This window comes from Pristiophorus japonicus, chromosome 12, assembly GCF_044704955.1.
Source record: "Pristiophorus japonicus isolate sPriJap1 chromosome 12, sPriJap1.hap1, whole genome shotgun sequence".
Lineage (NCBI taxonomy): Eukaryota > Metazoa > Chordata > Chondrichthyes > Pristiophoridae > Pristiophorus > Pristiophorus japonicus.
The window spans coordinates 169,129,240-169,150,648 of NC_091988.1; the positions used below are offsets into that span (position 1 = coordinate 169,129,240).

The window sequence follows — 21,409 nt, forward strand, 5'->3', positions numbered from 1 at the left end:
TCAAAATGCTCTTGAATAAGCCTTCTTCCAGCTCGATGCTACATAGAAAAAGCAGCAAGGAATAATGGCAGAGCTATTATAGCCCCCATTCTTTTAAATATCCTTTAAAAACAAACTCACAAAGCTCACTGTTTAAAATGCAGTCTTCCCTCCAAATCCTTTTATACACTGAACTTCTGCTCTATTTTTCCAAGATTGACCAAGTGCGCCCTGGATCCGACTGCATAAGACTTAATTTTTTTCAGGTGTATTTTTGGGCGGGCGGGTAAAAGTGATGATATCAGCCAATTTTCCACCCCCGGCGACAGCGCAGTGTTACACGCCGATTGACATCATAAAAACGGCTTAAAAAACAGGCGGGCGATAATTTTTAGCGCTGTCAAATTTTCCACCTGGGCGCTAAATTTTGTGTGACTCGTTTAGCGCCCAAAAAATTACTTTTTTCGCTTCGCCATGGCGCAAAACTGCCGAATTTCTAGCCCAAAGGCTTTCCAAGAGCAGCAAATAGTTTTGACAGCTGTTCGATCCCGTCTGGGTCACCTTTTGAATTAACTTTTCTACGTTGTTCAACACTTTTATGCTGAAAATGTTCTTTAAAAAATGCTTCAAGATGTCGAAATCTAATGTTTCATGTAGAATGAATTTTTAAAGTAAACTTGGAAGTTAAGAACACTTTCTATGCAATTAAGCAAAAATATTCCTATTAATTTTCATCTGCTTTATTGTCATACATCATCAAATAAGCAACCACACACAAAAATGGGTGCAACGTAATTAGCAACATACAAGTTGCTATATTTGTAGATGTCCATTCAAGTCAGCAAAAACTTCCATGTCAGCTTTTAAGGCATAAAAGCTCAATCATTCCCAAGGTACAGAAATGCGAACACATTAGTCTGTTGCTCATGCTCAAAAATATTGCACAGATTTTGTCATAGATCCAATACTGAAAGATCAATCATTCATACTATACCCACATTCACACTATATGCAACTGGAATGTTTGGGGTAGGTTTTGGAGGCGGGAGCAGACCATACGCAAGAAATGCCACCACACTTACACATCAACATACTTTTCAAAAATTAAATCTGACATCATAGAATGCATTTCACCTCTGAACATTAAACCATTAAAAAGGTGTTTATAGATTCACGTTTTATACATTTAAAAGGCAAGAATAGAGAACACGTGTCTTAGTTTGATGCTAACGGCCAATAAAATGATCCAAATAAAAAATTTTAAAATAGACACAAGCCTAGAAATGAATATTGCCAGCATTAGCAGGTGAATATTTAATTCATTTATATATTCCTTTATCTACTATTTTAGCAGAAGTGTTAACCAATTAGTGTTAACAAGTTAATGGTTGTGTGAAGATAGTAGACGAAGGAATGTTATACAAATGTAATGAGCATGTGTTTGCTAATACCAGCAACTTCAGGCTTATAGATTGGTTAGTAAGGCATGTAAAATGAAAATGGAGTAAAAGGTAGAAAACAATTATGATTGGAATAGATAAACGTTAAATTAATAATCCACAGTTTTATTTCAATCAGCTAGGTACCAAACCTATAATAATCACACTGAGAACACCAAGTATGAATTCGCAAGCGTTACTTGCCCTGTACAATTACACATCATAAAGCTGAAGACAGACACAGTATAGAACATGCAGTAAATGCTACATTTGGTGAGTTTTTGAAAAAAAACCTGAGCTAAAATTAATCACTGTACTAATTAACTTTACATTTTTCTCCATGATACCCTGTAGATTTCTAATGAGTATTTATGTACACAAAAAAACAAATCTGCGGTGAATGAATGGAAAAACTATATTCCCTTAAATAGAAAAATGTATTTGCCAATGCATTATGTAAAAATGGTATAGTCGAACTCAAACTACATACTGTAAAGCGGCAATGTTCTGGTTACAATACTGACTTGTTCATCATGAAGACTTCTTTTGTTGGTGAAATATGCACGTAACCAGTCTCTAGAAAGAAAAATAGATCTCTGAAACATTGATTCTTTATAGACAGGAATACAAATTGGTTTAGGACAGCAACGAAGCAAAATAAAGCAAAGTGAATTGCAGGTCCTTTTAATTTGAGGCACTTTTCCAAGCTACCAATTTTGGTTATCCCATCCATCATCCGCAGTTCCTCTGCTTTCCTTTTTCGGTGACTTTTTATTATTGCTTTCCCCGCCAGCAGCCCAGTTATTGTCCCAGTTGTCCCAGGCATCGCTATGGTTGGTTTGCTTTCTCGTGCTGTCCTCTGTGCCCCAGGCATCATCGCTCTTTTCGCCTGAGCCCCAAACACCTGTACTTGGGGGTACCTTCGCCTTATAATTCTCATCCAGGCCAAAGTTTTCCCAGAAGCCATCTTCAAATCCACTGTTTTGGTAGCTTTCTCCAACTGGGTGTGGTTGTCTGTAGTATAGAGAATACCAAACTTCAGAACTGATCAGGTATTTGAAAAATGAACTGCAATGTAAGAATTTGTAATACAAGCTGCACCTTATAATGGAAGATTTCTGATGCATTCATGATACAAATGCAAGTGTGCAATAAAATTATATTTTTATTACATTATACAATGCTACACACAAACATCCTGTTAGAGAGTGGTAAGTTCTGCAGCAATTCAAAAAAATAACCTAATTCAGAGTCAAGGGTACTATGTTGGTCATGTAACCTTGCCTCAGACACAGAAGAGGATGGTTTTAGGACCACTTACAGAAGATGAGATATAATCTGAGTCAATTGATACAATATAAAAGTACAAACTATAACACCTTTTTCACATGACGCTGAAATGGCAAACTCCTGTGTTTTCAAACTGATCCTCAACTGGGAGCACACAAAAAAAGCTCATTTATTAACCATTAAAGAAAAATCCTATGCAAACTGTACATTGTTAAAATGTGAATTTTACTTTGAACGCACATAACTTTACAGTAGCATACCAAAATTTATGCAAGAATATTGTATAGATCAGAATCTAAGATTTCCAATCAATTAAAACATTGATTTTTTTAAAGCCGGTTAATCTTCTTCTCTGGGAGGAGGAAGCATTACAATGTTGGGTATGCCTAGAAAAGCTCAAGAAGTTATGATCTGGAACATGGGAATAACCATCCAAAAAATGACAGAAAACATAATTCTGCGATGTACAAACTTTTCGTAGTTTTCTTTTTGATACATAGTGATTCATTAAAGCATTGACTTATAGAAATGTGATGGTGTATTTAGGTTTGGTGCATTTAGTTGTACATTACCCTTCTGAGGCAGCTGTTTCACCTTCTTTATTGGTAAAGAAAGAACTGACATCTTGCCACCCTTTCACGCCCACTCCCTGTACCTATGAATATTAATAAAAAGACTGAATAAACCTTTGAAATAAATCCAAGTCCATGATAATATATATACTTCAAAAAATTACACCATTAGCAATTAGTTTTCTAACATTTAAGCTTAGAAAATACTGTTGCTAACATTAATAAACCCTTAACATAATCACTTGAACCAACAGAGCCAGGTAAACCATTAGAATTCAGGTTTTGCCCTGTTCATTCTAAATAGGGTAACCCCTCTCCTTAAATAATAGATGGGGAAGGTCATACAACATTCCAATGAGTTGAGAAGTTGTTTACTAATATCAACAGTAATATCTAGGCTTTGTTGTTTAAATCTCAGTACATTTTGATTAAATATTACATGTTAAAATTCCAGAGCCACATGCATTTTAAGGATAGCTCCAACTTGAATTATTGGTTATGAGAGAGAGAATGAACTTTATAAAATGTATTGGTTCCCTTTACAATTTTGATTGACAAATCAGTTTTCAATGTAGACACTCACCACATCATCAATTAACAATGATAGCAAAAAAAAAAGGGATAAAAACAAATTAGCACTGAATCAAAAAAGGTTTGTGTGGCCACAATAAGCCAGTCTCCATATTTGGCAGCTGTGCACCCAAGATGGCATTTCTCCGACAGCATTGATGTCAACTACAACTTGACGTGGTTTTGCTTTGCACTTATGCTAAAGTTGCAGTGTCAATCCAGAGTTAGGAGGAAGTCTCAGTCCACTTCACTCTGGAGTTAGGCTGGGCCCCACTCAATATTTGCACAACAGATTCATATCCACACAATTGTGGTACAAGTGCAACCTAATAATTTCATATAAAATCTTTTTAGTTACTATTCAGTTAGTAAGCTACCAAGCCCACTGACAGCAGTGATTTCTAGAATTTGGGGAATTTATTGCCCAATGAATAGAATGTACTTTTATATTGCTTCAATAAGGCATTCAACCATTTTTAAGAAAATGGCTTTTAATTTAAGTTTACTGCTGAGCTTCTAGCAGCAGTTGCACAGAATATGAAGGCTGACTTTGAGACATGACCAATTGTATCCTTCTGCATACCTTATTAGCAAACTGTGACACACCACTGGAAACATCATCTAAAAATTTTCCATCTTTCACCTGTATATGTAAAAATGCCTTCAATTAATTAAGAAAAAAAAGCACCTTTTGCGAAGCTGTATTTAACACTTTATTGAACCAATGATTGAAAAAACCTTATCAATGTAAAAATAAGCAGAAATAAAATACAATGATGCATTTAAATAGTGTTCTTAAAGATAAATGTCCCAAGGAAATTCACACAGGCATAACCAGAAATAAATGGACACTGAACCAAAGGAGATATTAGGAGGCGTGGCAAAAGCCTGATCATAGAGATGGATTCTAATGAGAGGGAGGTGGAAAGACAGAGCCCTTTCATCACAGGAATCAATCTAGTGAACCTTTGTTGTACCACCTCCAAGGCAAGTATATCCTTCCTTAGATAAGGAGACCAAAACTGTGCACAGTACAATTGTAGCAAGACTTCCTTACTCTTATACTCCAATCCCCTTGCAATAAAGAACATGCCATTTACCTTCCTTATTGCTTGCCGTACCTGCATGCTAGCTTTGTTTCTTGCACAAGGACAACCAAATCTCTCAACATCCAATATTTAAAAGTTTCTCACCCTTTAAAAAAAAATATTCTGTTTTTCTATTCTTCCTACCAAAGTGAATAATAACCTCACATTTCCCTACATTATACTCCATCTGCCACCTTACTGCCCACTCACTTAGTCTATCTATATCCCTTTGCAGACACTGTGTGTTCTCCTCACAGTTTACTGTCCCACCTAGCTTTGTATCATCAGCAAACTTGGATACATTACACTCGGTCCCATCCTCTAGGTCATTAATATAGAATGTAAATAGCTGAGGCCCTTTAGACTTGACTATTCCAACGCACTCCTGACTGGCCTGCCACATTCTACCCTACGTAAACTAGAGGTGATCCAAAACTCGGCTGCTCGTGTCCTAACCCACACCAAGTCCCGCTCACCCATCACCTCTGTGCTTGCTGACCTACATTGCCTCCCGGTCAAGCAACACCTCGATTTCTCATCCTAGCTTTCAAATTCCATGGCCTCACCCCTGCCTATCTTTAATCTCCTCCAGCCCCACAATCCCCTCCCGTGGGATGCCTGTACTCCTCTAATTCTGCCCTCTTGAGTATCCCTGATTCTAAATCGCTCAACCATTTGTGGCAGTGTCTTCTTTGGCTTAGGTCCAAAACTCTGGAATTCCCTGCCTAAACCTCTCTTTCCTCCTTCAAAATGCTTCTTAAAACCTATCTATCCTAATTTCTCCTTATGCGGCTCAGTGTCAATTTTCAAAAATATCATAATACGCTTGTGAAGCACCTTGGAACATTTCACTACATTAAATGCGTTATATAAATACAAGTTGCTGTTTTAATACATCGTTAGTAGTCAAAAATGTAAAACTTTCAAAGAGTGCAACATGTACAAATGTGGACATGGTGGTGGTGGAGGTCAGGAAGGATCAGGCTCTGTTCAGCTTCCTCAGTTGAATAGTCTGTTGACAATAACTGTCTCAATTGAGACATAATGATTGACCATTTGGGCAAGATACTAGAAAGTCACAATTAGCTGTGGAACAGTATCCTAGCACATCTGTGCCTTCAGGCAAATAATGTAGAAAATTTAAAAAATGAAATAGATAGAAAGATGGCAACTTTCAAAAATAATACTTTTTCTTCTCTTTTGAAGGAAAACATACTAAAATATTGAAGTAATATAATCTGCTATTACAAAAAAACAGAAAAAGGGCAAAATTGGGAACAACTTGTTTGGAAACTATTAGCTAGATCAGATATTGCATTTATTACTCGTGTCAGACTGAAAACACCAGAGACTTCTCCTCCCCTCCATTTATATAATGCTATTTTTGGAGGCAGCTCTCAACTGGGATACACATCTCCAGAAGAGGCGAACCACCTCTGAATGTGATTTTGTTTCCTGCCTCCAGGGGCAACACTCCACTGATAGCAAGGGTGAATGGCCACCAAGGATGCTGCATGCTGTTGGGCCACAGTTTTTTTTTTCTGGCTGCATAGAAGCTAAGCTACTGGGTTAACTGTATAGGCCAGCAATGTGATTTTCATACTGCCAGACTACACACTGGGACAATTTTGGCAGACAGGCTGCTAGGTGATATTGTGGGACTGGAAGCAACTTACAACAGCACTTGATAAGGTATCACATAAAAGACTTATGGCAAAGGCAATGGCACGTGGAATTAATGAGAATGCGGCCACATGGAGAGAGATATTCTTGGAGGGCAGATTGCAAAGAATAACAGTCAAAGGAAATTCCTTGGAATGGAAAGATATGCTGAATGGTGTTCTACAGGGATCAGTTGAGGCTGCTGTTATATTTACTATATACATAAATGATCAGGATTTAAGAATTAAGGAAACATTGAAAATTGTTCATACCAAATGCATGTGGAGGTGAGGGTATAGCAAATTGTGATAAAGATTATCGAAGGCTACAGAGTACAAAGGCTAGCAGAGTGCGCAGATAAGTGGCAGATGTAGTTCAATGTAGAAAAATTGAAAGTAATACATTTTGGAAGAACAGTGAAAAGAAACACACTTTAAATGGGAAGATTTTAAATATAGAGGAGCAGAGAGTTCCATGTAGATACACAGATGGAAATGCAAATAAATAAGCCAATAAAAAGATTATTTATGTATCTAGAGGCACAGAATACAAAAGCAAGGAAGTAATATTAAACTTGGAAGAATTTAGTTAGGTCAGTCAGAGCATAGTGTGTAGATTTCTTTACACCCCATTATAGGCAGGATATAAAAGTAATGGAAAATATGCAGCATAGATCCTTGAGGATATTACCAGAGATGAGTGTTTACTTTTATTAAGAGACTTGAGAAGTTAGGACTTTTTTTTATACTAAAGCTGAGAAAGCTAAGGGATGATCTAATGGGAGTCTTCAAGATAGTGAAGGGTAATAAGGCAAATAGTGATGGATTATTTCTATTGGTTGGCCAGGCAGCAACAAGGGAGTACAATAAATGAAGGAGAGGTTAGAAAAAAGTCGGCACGAAGAGTAGATAGAGATGGTATTCTCTGCCACTTACAATTTCTGAAGCAGAGCCTGTAAATTCTTTTAAAAAGGGAATTAGATAGCTGCTTAAAAACAATATTAAACAGTATGGGACCAAGCAAAAAAGTGGGATTAGCCTAGGTGGCTCATTGAGAGAAAAGCACCAACAGATGGGCCAAATGGCCTGTGTCTCTGCTGTACATTCTAATATAAATGGAATAGTAAATGACAAAGTGCAATATAACAAGGGAATAAGATGACAGGATATACAATTAAGAGACAGTAAAACTGTACAAATTCATCTGGAAGAGAGTCGAATAGGTAGGTACTTTAGTCTTTGAAGATACTCCAAAATCTAATACTCCAACCATAAAATGAAATGGGAAATAGTATTTTTATAGCTAACACACTATAAAATGTAAAATGTACAGATTAACAATCTGTCATATCAATTCAGACAATGGGCCAGATTTTGCTGTCAAAATATTTCCATTATTTATGGTTAAATGGTATAGCCACTTCAGGCAAAGGACAGATGAGCGGTTAAATGCAAATATCCAAAAGTTGCTGTCCGAGTTGCCATTACTTTCGCGGCATTTCACTGTCTGTCTCACCATTGATAAGCATTGAATGTGGTGAAACTGTGTTTACACAGTCAATACAAACTAAACCCACCCCAGATATTTAGGGTTAGTAATTACAAGCACAAGTACCCTTCTACCGAAGTGATGGGTGTTAATTACTGCCAATCAACTTCTCTGGCACTGAAAGCTAGCTATTAAGTGTGTGGAGTCTCATTCCTTCAGGTTGTGAATTGTTTTAAATTCATAAAATGTCAAAATATTTTAGTTAAATTTTTTCTAAAATTCTTACTTTGCCTTTCTGCCTTTGCTTTTTTCCACTCTCTTAATCCAATCTTTCTTTCCGCTGTTTCTCTTTTTGTACCTGACATTAACTTCACCCCCTTTAATTCACCTTCCTTCTCAGTCATTCCACTGATCATTTCCCAATCCTTAAATCTCATTGATTAAGTAGATGCCCTGTTGGTTCCTTGTTCATTCAGGTCCTAGATGCCCTGTATCCCTCTCTGCACCGTTATCAGCTCTCACTTTCAGCAACTTAATGGGCAAAAATCTTTTGAGCTGAAGGGTGCAGGGGCAAGTCTAAGATGCCCTGTTACAGCAAAATCTGGCCCAATGGATTATTTATTACATCATTCTATGATACATTGGCTTGCATTATCAAGTATATTACAAATGCTTGATTGGGAAAATATTGCCTCAAATTATGATATAATCATGAGTTCAAGTAATTAATTAGTGTCTTGATCATCAGTTTGAGCTCCTTAAGCAGGACTATGTTACCTTGTCCTGAGCAGGTTTGATCACATTCTCACTAATTGTGTGACCTAACTCTGTAGCCTATTTAAAAGCAAGAAAAGAGTTTATCAGTACTGAATAGTGTACATCTTGGATATATGTCAAATGTGCAGGAAGCAAATAGCTCAAGAATACAATTGCCTCAGCATGAACCACTAGCACGTTACCAGAATGCATGCAGACATGACACAAAGGCATGGTCAATACAACAGGCAGAGCTTCAGCCAGGCATCTATTTTGCTACATTGCAAATTCTACCAAATGCATGAGAGACAAGTAGGTCACACAACAATTTTTATTCACAGCCAGGCATACAGTCCAACTTTACTTTAGCTGAGTCTGAATTCTAAAGGTCTCTCCCAAGTAACACTATAAAAGGTCTATGTTTCATTGTAAAAGTTTTTTCAAATCCTAACCAGTTTTGTCCAAAGTATCATTTTTGCTACAGTAGTACCTTAAATATAATGGAGTAAATTCAAACTTTGATGGGGATGCCAAACGGGTGATAGCAGTTCGGCTGCCTATTATAAGCACCGCCGAAAAAAAATCATGCTGACATATAGGGAGATGGCCGATCCACTACCGGCTGTTTTGCACTCCACCGAAGTAGAATTTTACTCCCAAGGGCTCAAAATAAAATTTTACTGGATAATCTCCAAACACATTTAGCAAATATTGTTAAACCAGTTAGCTAAACTTCCACTGCTGAAGAGAATTTCTGTACTAGTATGTAATCACATTTGTAAGCCATTAACTTTTGCAATTACTCAGACACTATGACCTTTGAAGCTTTCTATCTAAATCAGTAATAAAGCTGTAATAGAGCTCTAAAAGGTCTTCCACAAAGGCAGAGAAGATTGTTTGTCAGAAAAAGCCTATACTTATGTTACATAAATATTGGTCAGTTTTTAATTTTTAAAAGGACTTATTGGTGGGCAGTTATAAGTGTCTAAACAAGCAGAAAGTTCTCTCAATAATTCTCACTTTAAACAGACAGGATTATTAACAATCATAAGTGATATCCAGAGACACTGCTGGTAAAACATGTGTATGGTGATGGTGAGAAAGGTCAAATGGTCAAAACTCAATGTCCAGACCAACACAAAATATGGTTACTTGGACTGTTGCCCAGAACTCTACCCAAGCATCAGTCAGTACCTTCAGGAGAGAATGCGGCAAGGAAGAAAAATAAATAAAACAATACCTGAATTTGGTCCAACACCTTTTCTTATTTTGGTCAACTTTCACACATATTGGATGTAACTATTACTTAATAAAATGAAGCTGGAATACAATATAGGAAATTGAGGGAGAGAAGTGAGAAAAGTAGTGGGGACCTTTATAATGTGACAGATGTCATTACACTGTTAATACTAGTGGTCATCTTCTGAAAGTCGCTGGACTGCAAAACGGAAAATATGGACCACTTGCTCAGCAATAACAAAAGATGCCTACCATGTCTGCTAAAACATGCATTGATTGCACAAACTAACGTATGGTTCAAAATAAGTTCCTGAATAATGACTAATCACATGGGTAATTATGAAATCAAGTGAAGTCGACCAAATAAACGGAGGATATTAATGCCACATGCTGAAGAAGAATCTGACATGCACAGAAAGTAGGCACGTTACCGGCTCTGGTTGCTGCTTGTAGCCCCAGACCTTTATCCAGCAAGTAAGCAACAAGGACAGAACAAGCACTTTTTTAGCAATTCACCATTTCTCCCCCAACAAAACGGTTTACTTCAGATTATAAATAACAAATGCACCACTAGAAGAAGAACTGTTGACAGTTAGAGCGCACGGTTAAACCTTGTCCCAAAAGAAAACTTTAAAAAAATGTTCAATGTTGTAACATGGGATCATGATCACATTTGAAATGCTGCTTAATTTGAAGCAGAAATCTAGATTCCATCATATGTTCTGGTGGAGCCTGTTAACTTTGGTCCTAAACCATCTTAGCCACACCTGGAAATACCCAACAAACAGAATATGGAACAACATGGAATAAAAGAACAGTACCTTCTGCGTTGCCTGACTTCCAAGTTTCGCTGCCTGTTTGAAGAAAAAATGATTAATTTCACCCACATACATTCATTCTTCTCAAGACTGAATTACTCTTGCTTCAACATTTTAATAAGCAAACTGGTCATGATGGAGAAAAATGGCAATGGAAAAAAACTGCTTAATTGAATACAAAAAAATGTTTTTATGCCTGACACTTGGTATTTTTACACTTTTATTTGCTAAAACATAGATATATCTGCCTGTGTATTTTTAAAATAAGTGCTTAGGCCTTTGAATCTCTCTTGAAGCTCAACAACTAAATTAGTTGAGGCCAATTCACTAAATATATTCAAAAGGGAGTTAGATGAAGTCCTTACTACTCGGGGGATCAAGGGTTATGGCGAGAAAGCAGGAAGGGGGTACTGAAGTTTCATGTTCAGCCATGAACTCATTGAATGGCGGTGCAGGCTAGAAGGGCTGAATGGCCTGCTCCTGCACCTATTTTCTATGTTTCTATGTTTCTAACAAAAGAGGAAAGGTTTAGCAAACTTAAATGTTCACAAAAATGCTGTCTCACTACATTTATCCATTTGGAAGTCTGCTTCTGTATCTTAATAAAACCAGAATAAATCAGAAACTGAGATAGTGCTACTTACACCTTCTTTCGCTGCTGATGCAAACTTGGTGGCCCCAACAGTAAAAGTGCTCCAGCCCTGTAAAACAGTGAATATATCTTAGTGAACTGACTCAATATCATTCATCATTGCTCATTTATAGTAACTATATTCGTTTTCCATTTCTGTAATATTGGTTTATAATTCCAAATGTAATACTAGACAATATTTCAGAAATTGTCAGTCATGTGAAGCTTTCAACAACTCAGATAAACAATCATGCCGAGTATAGTTCTCCTCCCATGCCTATATGCTCAAATCAAGTAGTCCACAGGTCAATTAGTAAGCAGTGCGTGCAACTAACTAGAAGAGAAGGAAGGTTTCCTATATTCATAAGGACAGTTCAAAGTTTTGAGCACGGAGCTCCCATTAAAGATTAAAATGTTATATAATATACGTGCATGAGTAGAAATCCAAGTTACTGTGTGGAGTTTTTTTATGCTTCAAAATAGGGTAGTCAAAAGTGAGAACTTTATATTATTGAAAAAGGTTACGAGCAGCAAAAGCCAGGACTTCATCTTGGGATCCTTACTTTATATTGTATATACACGTTAGCAGATCTCAAAAGTTTTAACTCAGTGGTACCACATTCGCAAGTCAGAGGGTTGTGGGTTTAAACCCCTTTCCAAGACTTGAGCATAAAATCCAGGCTGACACTTCAGCGCAGTGCTGAAGGAGTGCTGCATTGTCAAAGATGCTATCTTTTGGATGAGACATTAAATTGAGGCCCAATCTGCCAGCTCAGGTAGATATAATAGATTTAATGGTACTACATGAATAGCAGCAGAGGAGGTCTCCAAACCAACACCATTAAAAACAGATTAGCTGGTCATTCATCGCCTTGCTTTTTGTTTGACCTTGCTGTGCACAAACTGGCTGCTGCATTTGTCTACAAAACAATAATGACTATAATTAATTAACTGTGAAGCATTTTGGGATATCTGGAATATGTGAATATAAATGCAAATTCTACCTTTCTTTCCCTGACATTGTTTACTACCAATAAGAACCATACCTATATTATACCATTATAAAGTAGAATGTATTATTCTGCTATCATGAAGCTATGTCGCTTTAAGGCTGGAAAATCTAATTGCTGTAAGTAAGCATTGGGTAAGGTTGGAACTGAATTGGTCAATTGGCCCTATGCATTCCTATGTTCTTAAAACTATAATAGCTATATAGTAGTGCTACAATTTCCAGTGTACTTAATGTTCAGAAATTGCCAAATTAAATTCATAAACATCAACAAGAAACATCTGAGTGTTGGATAATGCTACCAATAACCTATTTTCACTTCAATCTATTATTTGTAGAACATTGCAACACTTTATTTGAAAATCAATCGACAGCACAAAAATCTCAAGTCTAAAGGCAGGTTGTTAAAGCCACCATAAAATCAATTTTCTTCAACAAACAGACTTAACTTATTTACACTATGAGTACACAGTTTAGATTACAGATACAAGGTTATTCCCAAATCTTTAACACATTACATGATAACATTTATATAAAACTGTGTCACTTAATGGTCATACATAATTAAAATTAGATACTGAACGAGCAGAAATATTCTCCAATTAAATATTGGGAAGACCAAAGCCATTATCTTTGGTCCCCGCCACAAACTACATTCCCTAACCACTGACTCAATCCCTCTCCCTAGCATCAATCTGAGGGTGAACCAGACTGTTCGCAACTTAGGTGTCATATTTGACCCTGAAATGAGTTTCCAGCCACATATCCCCGTCATAACTAAAACCGCCTTTTTCCACCTCCGTAACATTGTCCACCTCCACTCCTGCCTCAGCTCTTCTGCTGCTGAAACCCTCATTCATATCTTTGTTACCTCTAGACTTGACTACTCCAACTCACTCCTGGCCAGCCTTCCACACTACGTAAACTCAGCAGCCTGTGTACTAACCCGCACCGCCAAGATCACCCATCACCCCTGTGCTTTCTGACCTACATTGGCTCCCACTTAAACAATGCCTCGATTTCAAAATTCTCATCCTTGTTTACAAGTCACTCCATGGACTTGCCCTTTCCTATCTCTAATCTTTTTCAGCCTCACAATCCCGCAAGATGTCTGCGCTCCTCAAATTCTGGCCTCTTGAACATCCCTCATTATAACTGCTCAACCATCGGTGGACGTGCCTTCAGCTGCCTGGGCCCTAAGCTCTGGAACTCTCTCCCTAAACCTCTATACCTCTCTTTCCTCCTTTAAGACGCTCATTAAAACCTACCTCTAAACAAGCTTTAGATCATCTGCCTTAATTTCTTCTGTGACTCGGTGTCAAATTTATCTGTCTGCAACACTGTTATGAAGCGCCTTGGGACATTTTACAACGTTAAAGGCGCTATATAAATATAAAAGTTATTATTGATTAGCAGTCCAAAAAATCTTCAACTATAGTTCTGAAATAAAATCAAGATATTTTCATACCGAATAAAGAGAAGTCATGGCATTGTTGAGGAAATCCTCTTCCTTTTTCTGAGAAGATACAGTGTTTCCAAATCCAACGTAACGATTATCCTGACTACCATATCCTTCACCACTTTAAATAATGAAAGGACATTAAGCACCATTCCTTCAATTGAAAACAGTACAGCAAGATGAATATCAAACAACATAATACACATCTTGGCATTAGTGAAATGATGTGTCATTTTACCTTTGATAGGAGTTATCATCATTCAGCCAGTCCTCAAACATTTTATCAGAGGATAATCCAGAGGTTTGGTTAGGTCCAGATCTACCACTGAAAACACAATATATAAATGCATAAAATACATATAACCTTAATATTGACATATAGGTACAACCATGCTGCACTTGAAAAATTCTCAATTGATTCTTTAGCTCGAGTCTCAGGAATAGGTTCCTTGCTAAGGTGCATGTTAAACAGAGAATATATGATGAGACTATATATATTATTTTATACCACGGTTGTAGTAGTAAGTATATTACTGACAGTCTGTTCATTTTTAATATATTTACATAAGGATTGAGATAGTCTGTCACGCTCATGCCTCACACTTCAAATAAAATTCCAAATCAAAACTGAGCAATTTTTAAATATCATTTTTTTTAAAAAGAGAAAAAGCTGGTCATTTCCTGTTGTTTTTTTCCCGATCTTCAACTAATCAGAAGATAAAAGAAGCTGCCAAAAAAAAAGCTTCCAACAACAATTAGGCTTTAATTGATCGGGGAACAGATGTCGATCACATTCCTAAACGGAATACCTGAGCAGTGGTAGCAAAGACAGGCCAGGTTTAACAGCTAAGCATCGCAGTCATCTGCCAGACACGTGGAAGTAGCGCCACGGGAGATTTGCTAGTGTAAATAGAACTTTCAACCAAAAGAGGCCGCATACAATTAGTATCCATATGGAACTGGTTATTAGAATGAGTTTTCCGAGGGATTGTCACTGTAGAAATTTTGTATTTGCAATATGAAGGAAATAAGTAGTACAAAGCTCTCATTCAGAAAGTCCAAAGTTGTGCTGATAGTCTTAACACATATTCACATTTAGTTACCTATTCTCAGCTGCTTGCTCAGTTGGCAGTATCTTCAGAATCCTTCATTTTTCTTATATATTCACTGCGCCCAATGCCATTAGGTTTATTGAATTTTTACTGTCCCCAAATATGTTCTATTGACATTAATGTTTGATGGAATATTGCACTAGTAGTAAGTTACAATGTTGTATTTTCTGCAGAAGATCGCATTATGCAGTGTTTAAAAAAAAATGAGTACCAGTTCAAATAATTTGATCTTATCAGTTTTTAAATATATCCAATAACCTTGAGCCGTTCCATCTTCATATCAATCATAAAGATAAGTACAGATAAGAGGCCATCGAACTTAATTCAGTTCATAGTTCCAAAGAAATCCATGGCTCTACCCCATCATAACATCCAACTTTGTCTTTAATATCCCAGAATTTTTGCCTCCGCTATCCTACCTGGAAAACCATTTATTAACACTGCATGAAGAAATGTTTCCTGACATCAGTCCTAAAAATGTAATGTGCCAGTTCTTGCTTATATTCCTCTTTGTCCTACAATTGTGGTTCAAAGTGATAATACTGCTGCAGTTTAACCTTTTCTTGAACTTAGAATCAATGGGGTCAAGTTTCGGGCCGCGCCTAGAACAGCGCAGCCCCGACCTGGACGCCCGTTTGTCGCGCCTAAAAGCGCGACAGAAAAATACCTCAATTCTCCGGCTCCTTGCTGGACCCTGGGAGCTCAGCGCAGCGCGCACACAGCAGCGGGGGGCAGAGCCACAGAGTCGCACCTATTCTGCAAGTGGAGAGGGGGCGGGGCTAAGTTAAACGAGGCAACGTCGTGCCGGCAGCCCTGCACATGCGCGTTGGAGCGTGTGCAGTAGCCCAGAAACATTGGCACTCGGCCATTTTTAAATAAACTTAAAGAAAAGTGCTGATTTGTCTCGTGGACCTTTGGAAAGGCTTGGGATTGAATTTTGTTGATTTTTTTTTTGTGTCTGAAGGAGTGCTTTTAGCAGCACTGTTGAATAAATCACCTGCTGAAATCAGCGAGTGCTGCTTTTCACTGCTAAACTTCCAGAACAGGTGCTGCGTTGGTGCATGCAAATTAAGGACTGTGTGTTTTGAAAAATAAGAGTGTCAATTCAATACAGCAAGGAACAACGTCCACCAAGAACAAATAATTTCTTGCATGAGGAAGCGGAGATATTAGTTAACGTCATTGAGGAGAGATGGCAGGAGCTAGATACCAGCAACAGAGGTTGCATAAAAGTGCCACCTAAGGAAATGAAGAAACGCTGAAACCAAGTTGCAGAAGATTACTGCGCAGTGGTGCATACCATGAGATTTGGAAGCCAGTGTAAAAAGAAATGGCACGACCTTGGTCAAGTAGTTAGTGTGCAAGTAATATTTTCCATTTTTAATGTAATCGTAATTGTAATGTGACTATCTGTATGTCCCACCCTGCAGAAAGGCGCACTCTGTAAAAAGTTATATTTTACTCTTTGCAGAAGAAATTGGCCCACAACAAAAGGGAAGCAACTCGAACAGGACGAGGTACGCCCAATCTGCATCCACTGACACCCTTGGAACAGAGGGTAGCTGCTATGATGAGTCGTATATGGAGAAAAGCAATCAGTACAGCACAAGCTGGGCCCGCATGCGAGGAAGAGGGTAAATCCTGAAAATGCATCGTGGCCCTTCAAATCAACCTGCTGCCTGGCCTGCTATGTGTGAGAGTACTCATGTCATCCATCCTGCCGCTGTTAAACATTTGACTGTTCTGGTGTATGAAGATGAAGATGATGATAATGAAGATGATGATGATAACCCTGAGGATCCTGAAGATACAGAACAAGAAACAGTACAACCAGGTGCGGATGACCCAGACCGGATGATAGCGGCGACGACTGAATGTCTACAGGGGAGAGCTTCCAAATTAATGTTTATGAGCCCCCTTTAAGGGGCATCAGAGTCTCAACCCCTTGCATAGATTCTGGTTCCACCTTCCATGGGTTTGATTCTGTGTTGTGGGTCCCAGTGGTGCTGCTGGTGTAATGCAGCAGTTTACAGCCAGTGCACCACCGTCCGAGCCTGCGCCTCCCACTCGCATAGGTTCTGGTTCCACCTTCCATGGTTTTGATTCCAACGTTGCGGGTCCCAGTGGTGCTGGTGATATAATGGAACAGTTTACACCCATTCACCCACCATCCCAGCACGCGCCTCTCTCTCTAGTACTGCCGTCTGGAACACAGAGCGTCCCACCATTCCAGCCCGCGCCTCCCTGTGTAGTGGTGCCGTTTGGAACACCGAGCGTCCACTGTCCGTGCCCGCGCCTCCCAGTGTAGTGGTGTCACGAGGCAGACCCAGGCAGAGGAGAAGGAGATTGGAGACACGCTCGTCTGAGATGCAGCATGCAACAGATGTGGCTCAGGTTGTGGCATTGGGTATGGAGACTAATGAGCTTACCCGATCACTCATCGATAGCGTCAGTGCAGTGGGTGAAGAGGTGACGGTCCTGACGGGAGAAATAGAAGTAGTGACATGGGAACTTAGGGAGGGAATGTCCGAGGGAGTGCAATCGACAGCACAGGCCGTCAGGGAGCGCATGTAAGTGACGGCACAGGCCATCAGGAAGGGCATGCAAGTGACGGCACAGGCCGTCATGGAGGTAGCTGCTGCAATAAGGGCACACAGCCCCGCCAATCAAATGACACCCCCATGAAGAAGTGAACATTCACTGAGATGTGGATGAGAGATGGTTGCAGCCTTTCTTTGCTGCTTTTGTTCTTGTTCTTGATGTAGCAGCGTTTTTCAAATTGAAATTGTTTTGTAAGTTTTGTAACTTTACAACTTATAAGTGATCTCAGGGTTTTTAAATGATCTTGGTGTAAATGCTCTCATTTTGTATCTTATTTAATTTTGCACCTAAAAAGTGATCCTGACGTTTAAGTGATCTTAAGAGAGTGTAAGATTTTTCACATTGAAATTGTTTTGTAACTTTACAAGTTTATAAGTGATCTTCAAGAGTCATATTAAAAAGTAAAGTTTGATACAACAAATATTTTATTACAGTGACGTTAACTTTTCAATAAAATATTTTTTCATTAAAACTGAATCATCTTCCATTAACACAACACAACGTAGGAACAACTGCAAAGAATAAACATGTCCATGCGCAACAGTGGTCGCAGAGCCCTCAGGCATCAGTAATTGAAGCGTTCACGATGAGCTGCTGGCGCAGGGCTCAAGCAATCATTAAAGGAGCACGATGGACGGCCCTCCTCCGACCTCGTGCTCTGGCATCAGTCACTTGCATGCTTTCCTGATCGTTGTCATCATCCACATCCTGCTCTTCCGTAAAACTATCATGCACTGGACCCTCACGTGGGTCTTCTGGTTCCATTACCAGCTCCTGCTGCCTCATGATGGCTAAGTTATGGAGCATGCAGCACACAACAGTGAAGTGACCGACAATCTGAGGAGAGTATTGCAAGTGGCCTCCGGAATGGTCCAGGCATCAGAAACACTCTTTCAATATGCCAATGGTCCTCTCAATGATGCTACGCGTCGCAATGTGCGCCATGTTGTATTGACGGTCAGCTTCTGTCCATGTCACACGTAGGGGCGTCATGAGCCAGGTGGTCAGGAGAGTATTTGCAAGTGGCCTCTTGAATGGTCCAGGCATCGGAAACGCTGTTTCAATATGCCAATGGTCCTCTCAATGATGCTGTATATCGCAATGAGCGCCATGTTGTATTGACGGTCAGATTCTGTCCGTGTCACGCTAATAGGCTTCATGAGCCAGGTGGTCATGCCTTATCCAGTGTCTCCCAGTAGCCAGCTCTGTCCTTCTGGCTGCTGCTCAAACATGTCAGATATAACACTGTCACGTAGGATGAACACATCATGGGTGCTGCCAGAGTATCTCGCATTGACTGACATGATGCGCTGCTTGTCGTCACACACGAGCTGCACATTGATGGAGTGGAAACCTTTTCTATTCCTGTACTGCTTGGAATCCTCCACAGGTGCTCGCAAGGCTATGTGAGTACAATCAATGCAGCCCTGTATCTTTGGGAAGCCGGCAATCCTGAAGAAGCCCACAGCCCTCTCATGGATCGCTTGTGCGGTCATTGGGAAATTGATGAAGTCATTCCTCCGCGCATACAGTGCAGCTGTGACTTGGTAAACGCAGGCATGTATTGCACGTTGAGAGATGGTGCACATATCTCCAGTTGAAGCCTGAAACGATCCCGAGGCACAGAAGGCAAGTGCAGCTGTTACCTTCACTTCAATAGACAAGACAGTTGGCGTTCTGCTTCTGGGCTGCAAATCTGCTCTCAGTATATCACAGATCTCAGCGACAACTTCTCTGCGGAAACACAGCCTTTTGACACAATCAGCCTCGCTCATGTCCAGGTATGAGCGCCTGGCTCGATATTGACGACGTGGGTAAGGTCTCCTGCCCATCAGCCTATGGGCTATGAGCTCGAATCAATTCTCTCCTATGCAGTGAATTGCTGGCGAACCATTGCATAATCCGTGGTGTTGACAATGCAGCACCCATTCTGCAAATTTAAGTTTCAAACTGGCTATCTGCTGCTTCTCCCTGTCCCTGGTCAAATGGCCTCAGTCTCCCTCGCAGCTCGAAGGCTACTTGCTGTGTCTTCGGCCACCGTCAGCCACTGCCGCCGCTCCATCCCGTGGTCGAATGGCCTCAGTTTCCCTCGCAGCTCGAAGGCTGCTTGCTTGCTGTGTCTTCGGCTGCTGTCGAGCCACTGACGCCGCCGCTGTCTCCTACATGGAAGGAAGGCCTGCCTGAAGCACCGCAGCTCGAAGACTGCTGCTTCACACAGGTAGGAATATTCAATATTTTTTTTTTGCTTTGTTTATAATTTTTTAGTCAGGATGGCTCTTTATTTGTACAAGACTGTTGAATGTTTGTAGAATTTAATTACTTCCCTTCCCCCTTCCCCCGGTTCCCTATGCCTGATTTGTAACCTACGCCTGATTTGTAAAGTGTAGGCAAGGTTTTTCTGAGCGTATAAAAATCTACACTTACTCCATTCTAAGTTAGTTTTCACTGCCTAAACTTTCAAAACAGGCGTAAGTGGCCGGACACGCCCCCTTTTGAAAAAAAAATCTGTTCCAAAATGAAACTGTTCCAACTGACTAGAACTGGAACAAACTAAATGCCGAGAATTACAATTTCTAAGATACTCCATTCTAAACCGGTTGTTCCAAAAAAATAGGAGCAACTCAGGCTGAAACTTGACCCCTTACATACTGCTAAAAGGCTTCTCTATTAATGACCTCCTTCACCCATCATCCAACCCTAACCACTCTTTTGCTACTGATTCCGCTCTAACCGCATTAACTTCCTTCAAATTGCTTACAATCAATGCTTGCACCTCTTCAGTCCAATTGGCGAGTCATTACATCCAGATTGCTTCTCACACTTCAAGTGTTTTACCCTAAAACACAATTTATTTATCCCTGTCAAGTCTAAACAACAGCTACTGCCCTCGCCTTTCATCTATCAATGCATCAATGTCTTGGTTTCGCTGTCTCCTCTGACCTCAAATAAAACTCCCAAATCTCCTTCCTTGCTAAATCTGCCTCCTGCTCTCAACAACTCAATTCTCTGTCTTCATTACCCTTGCGCCCCTTAAGTCCAAGAGACACAGATGTGAATGTTTATGGCACACAACTGGGTTAGCCTTTCATTGCCAGATCTGCCTGGGCCACATCATGCATGATCGGGTCCTCCTCTGCCAAAACTGCTCCAGGATCATCTTGTAATATATTGATAACCCCAGCTTATTTTCTCGACTACCAACTGTCTCCTTAAACCCCTTCCCTGCTCGCTCCAGTCTCACCTCCTAAAATGTGCAAGGAGCTCATAGACTGCATCCCTCCTTGCCCACCAAGCCAAGCTTCTCCCAAGATTCCTGTCTACCCTTACCCTGGGCTCACATCTTCCCCTAGTTTCTGTCAAATCTCCCCTCACGCCCTCTCCAAGCTCATCTTATCCACAAGACCTGTTTTCTTGACCCTATTCCCACTCTATTGCTGACCACCCAATTCCCTTTTCTGACCCCCATGCTAATTGATTCCATCGCTCTCCGTGGCCACTGTGTCAAGTTGAACCAGACTGTCCGTTGTGTCAGCGTCCTATTTTAACCTAAGCTGAGCCTCTAACCATATATAAATGCAAGTAGTTGTTGTTGCTGTGAAGCTCAAGTCCATTCAAGATGTGAATACTGTTCTCACATCTGAAGAGGCTCATCTACCATCTCCCACACATGCTTTTATTCTTTTGAACTTTAAACAA

General features: G+C 39.7%; 1 protein-coding gene across 5 annotated transcripts in view; it reads right to left on the reverse strand.

Moving 5' to 3' along the window:
- Positions 1-703: 703 nt before the first annotated feature.
- The window catches only part of arfgap1 (ADP-ribosylation factor GTPase activating protein 1), a 44,493-nt gene continuing 23,787 nt past the window's right edge, over positions 704-21,409 (reverse strand). For 3 of the 5 annotated variants that reach the window (XM_070896133.1, XM_070896134.1, XM_070896135.1), the window contains exons 6-14: positions 14,239-14,325; positions 14,010-14,121; positions 11,546-11,602; positions 10,905-10,937; positions 10,515-10,544; positions 8,866-8,922; positions 4,434-4,493; positions 3,281-3,363; positions 704-2,432 (exon numbers count right to left, since the gene is read on the reverse strand). In XM_070896133.1, coding sequence (XP_070752234.1) covers positions 2,126-2,432; positions 3,281-3,363; positions 4,434-4,493; positions 8,866-8,922; positions 10,515-10,544; positions 10,905-10,937; positions 11,546-11,602; positions 14,010-14,121; positions 14,239-14,325 — 826 coding nt within the window. In that variant the 3' untranslated portion in view covers positions 704-2,125. The remainder of the gene's footprint in view (positions 2,433-3,280; positions 3,364-4,433; positions 4,494-8,865; positions 8,923-10,514; positions 10,545-10,904; positions 10,938-11,545; positions 11,603-14,009; positions 14,122-14,238; positions 14,326-21,409) is intronic. The other 2 variants (XM_070896136.1, XM_070896137.1) reach the window with 2 other exon arrangements.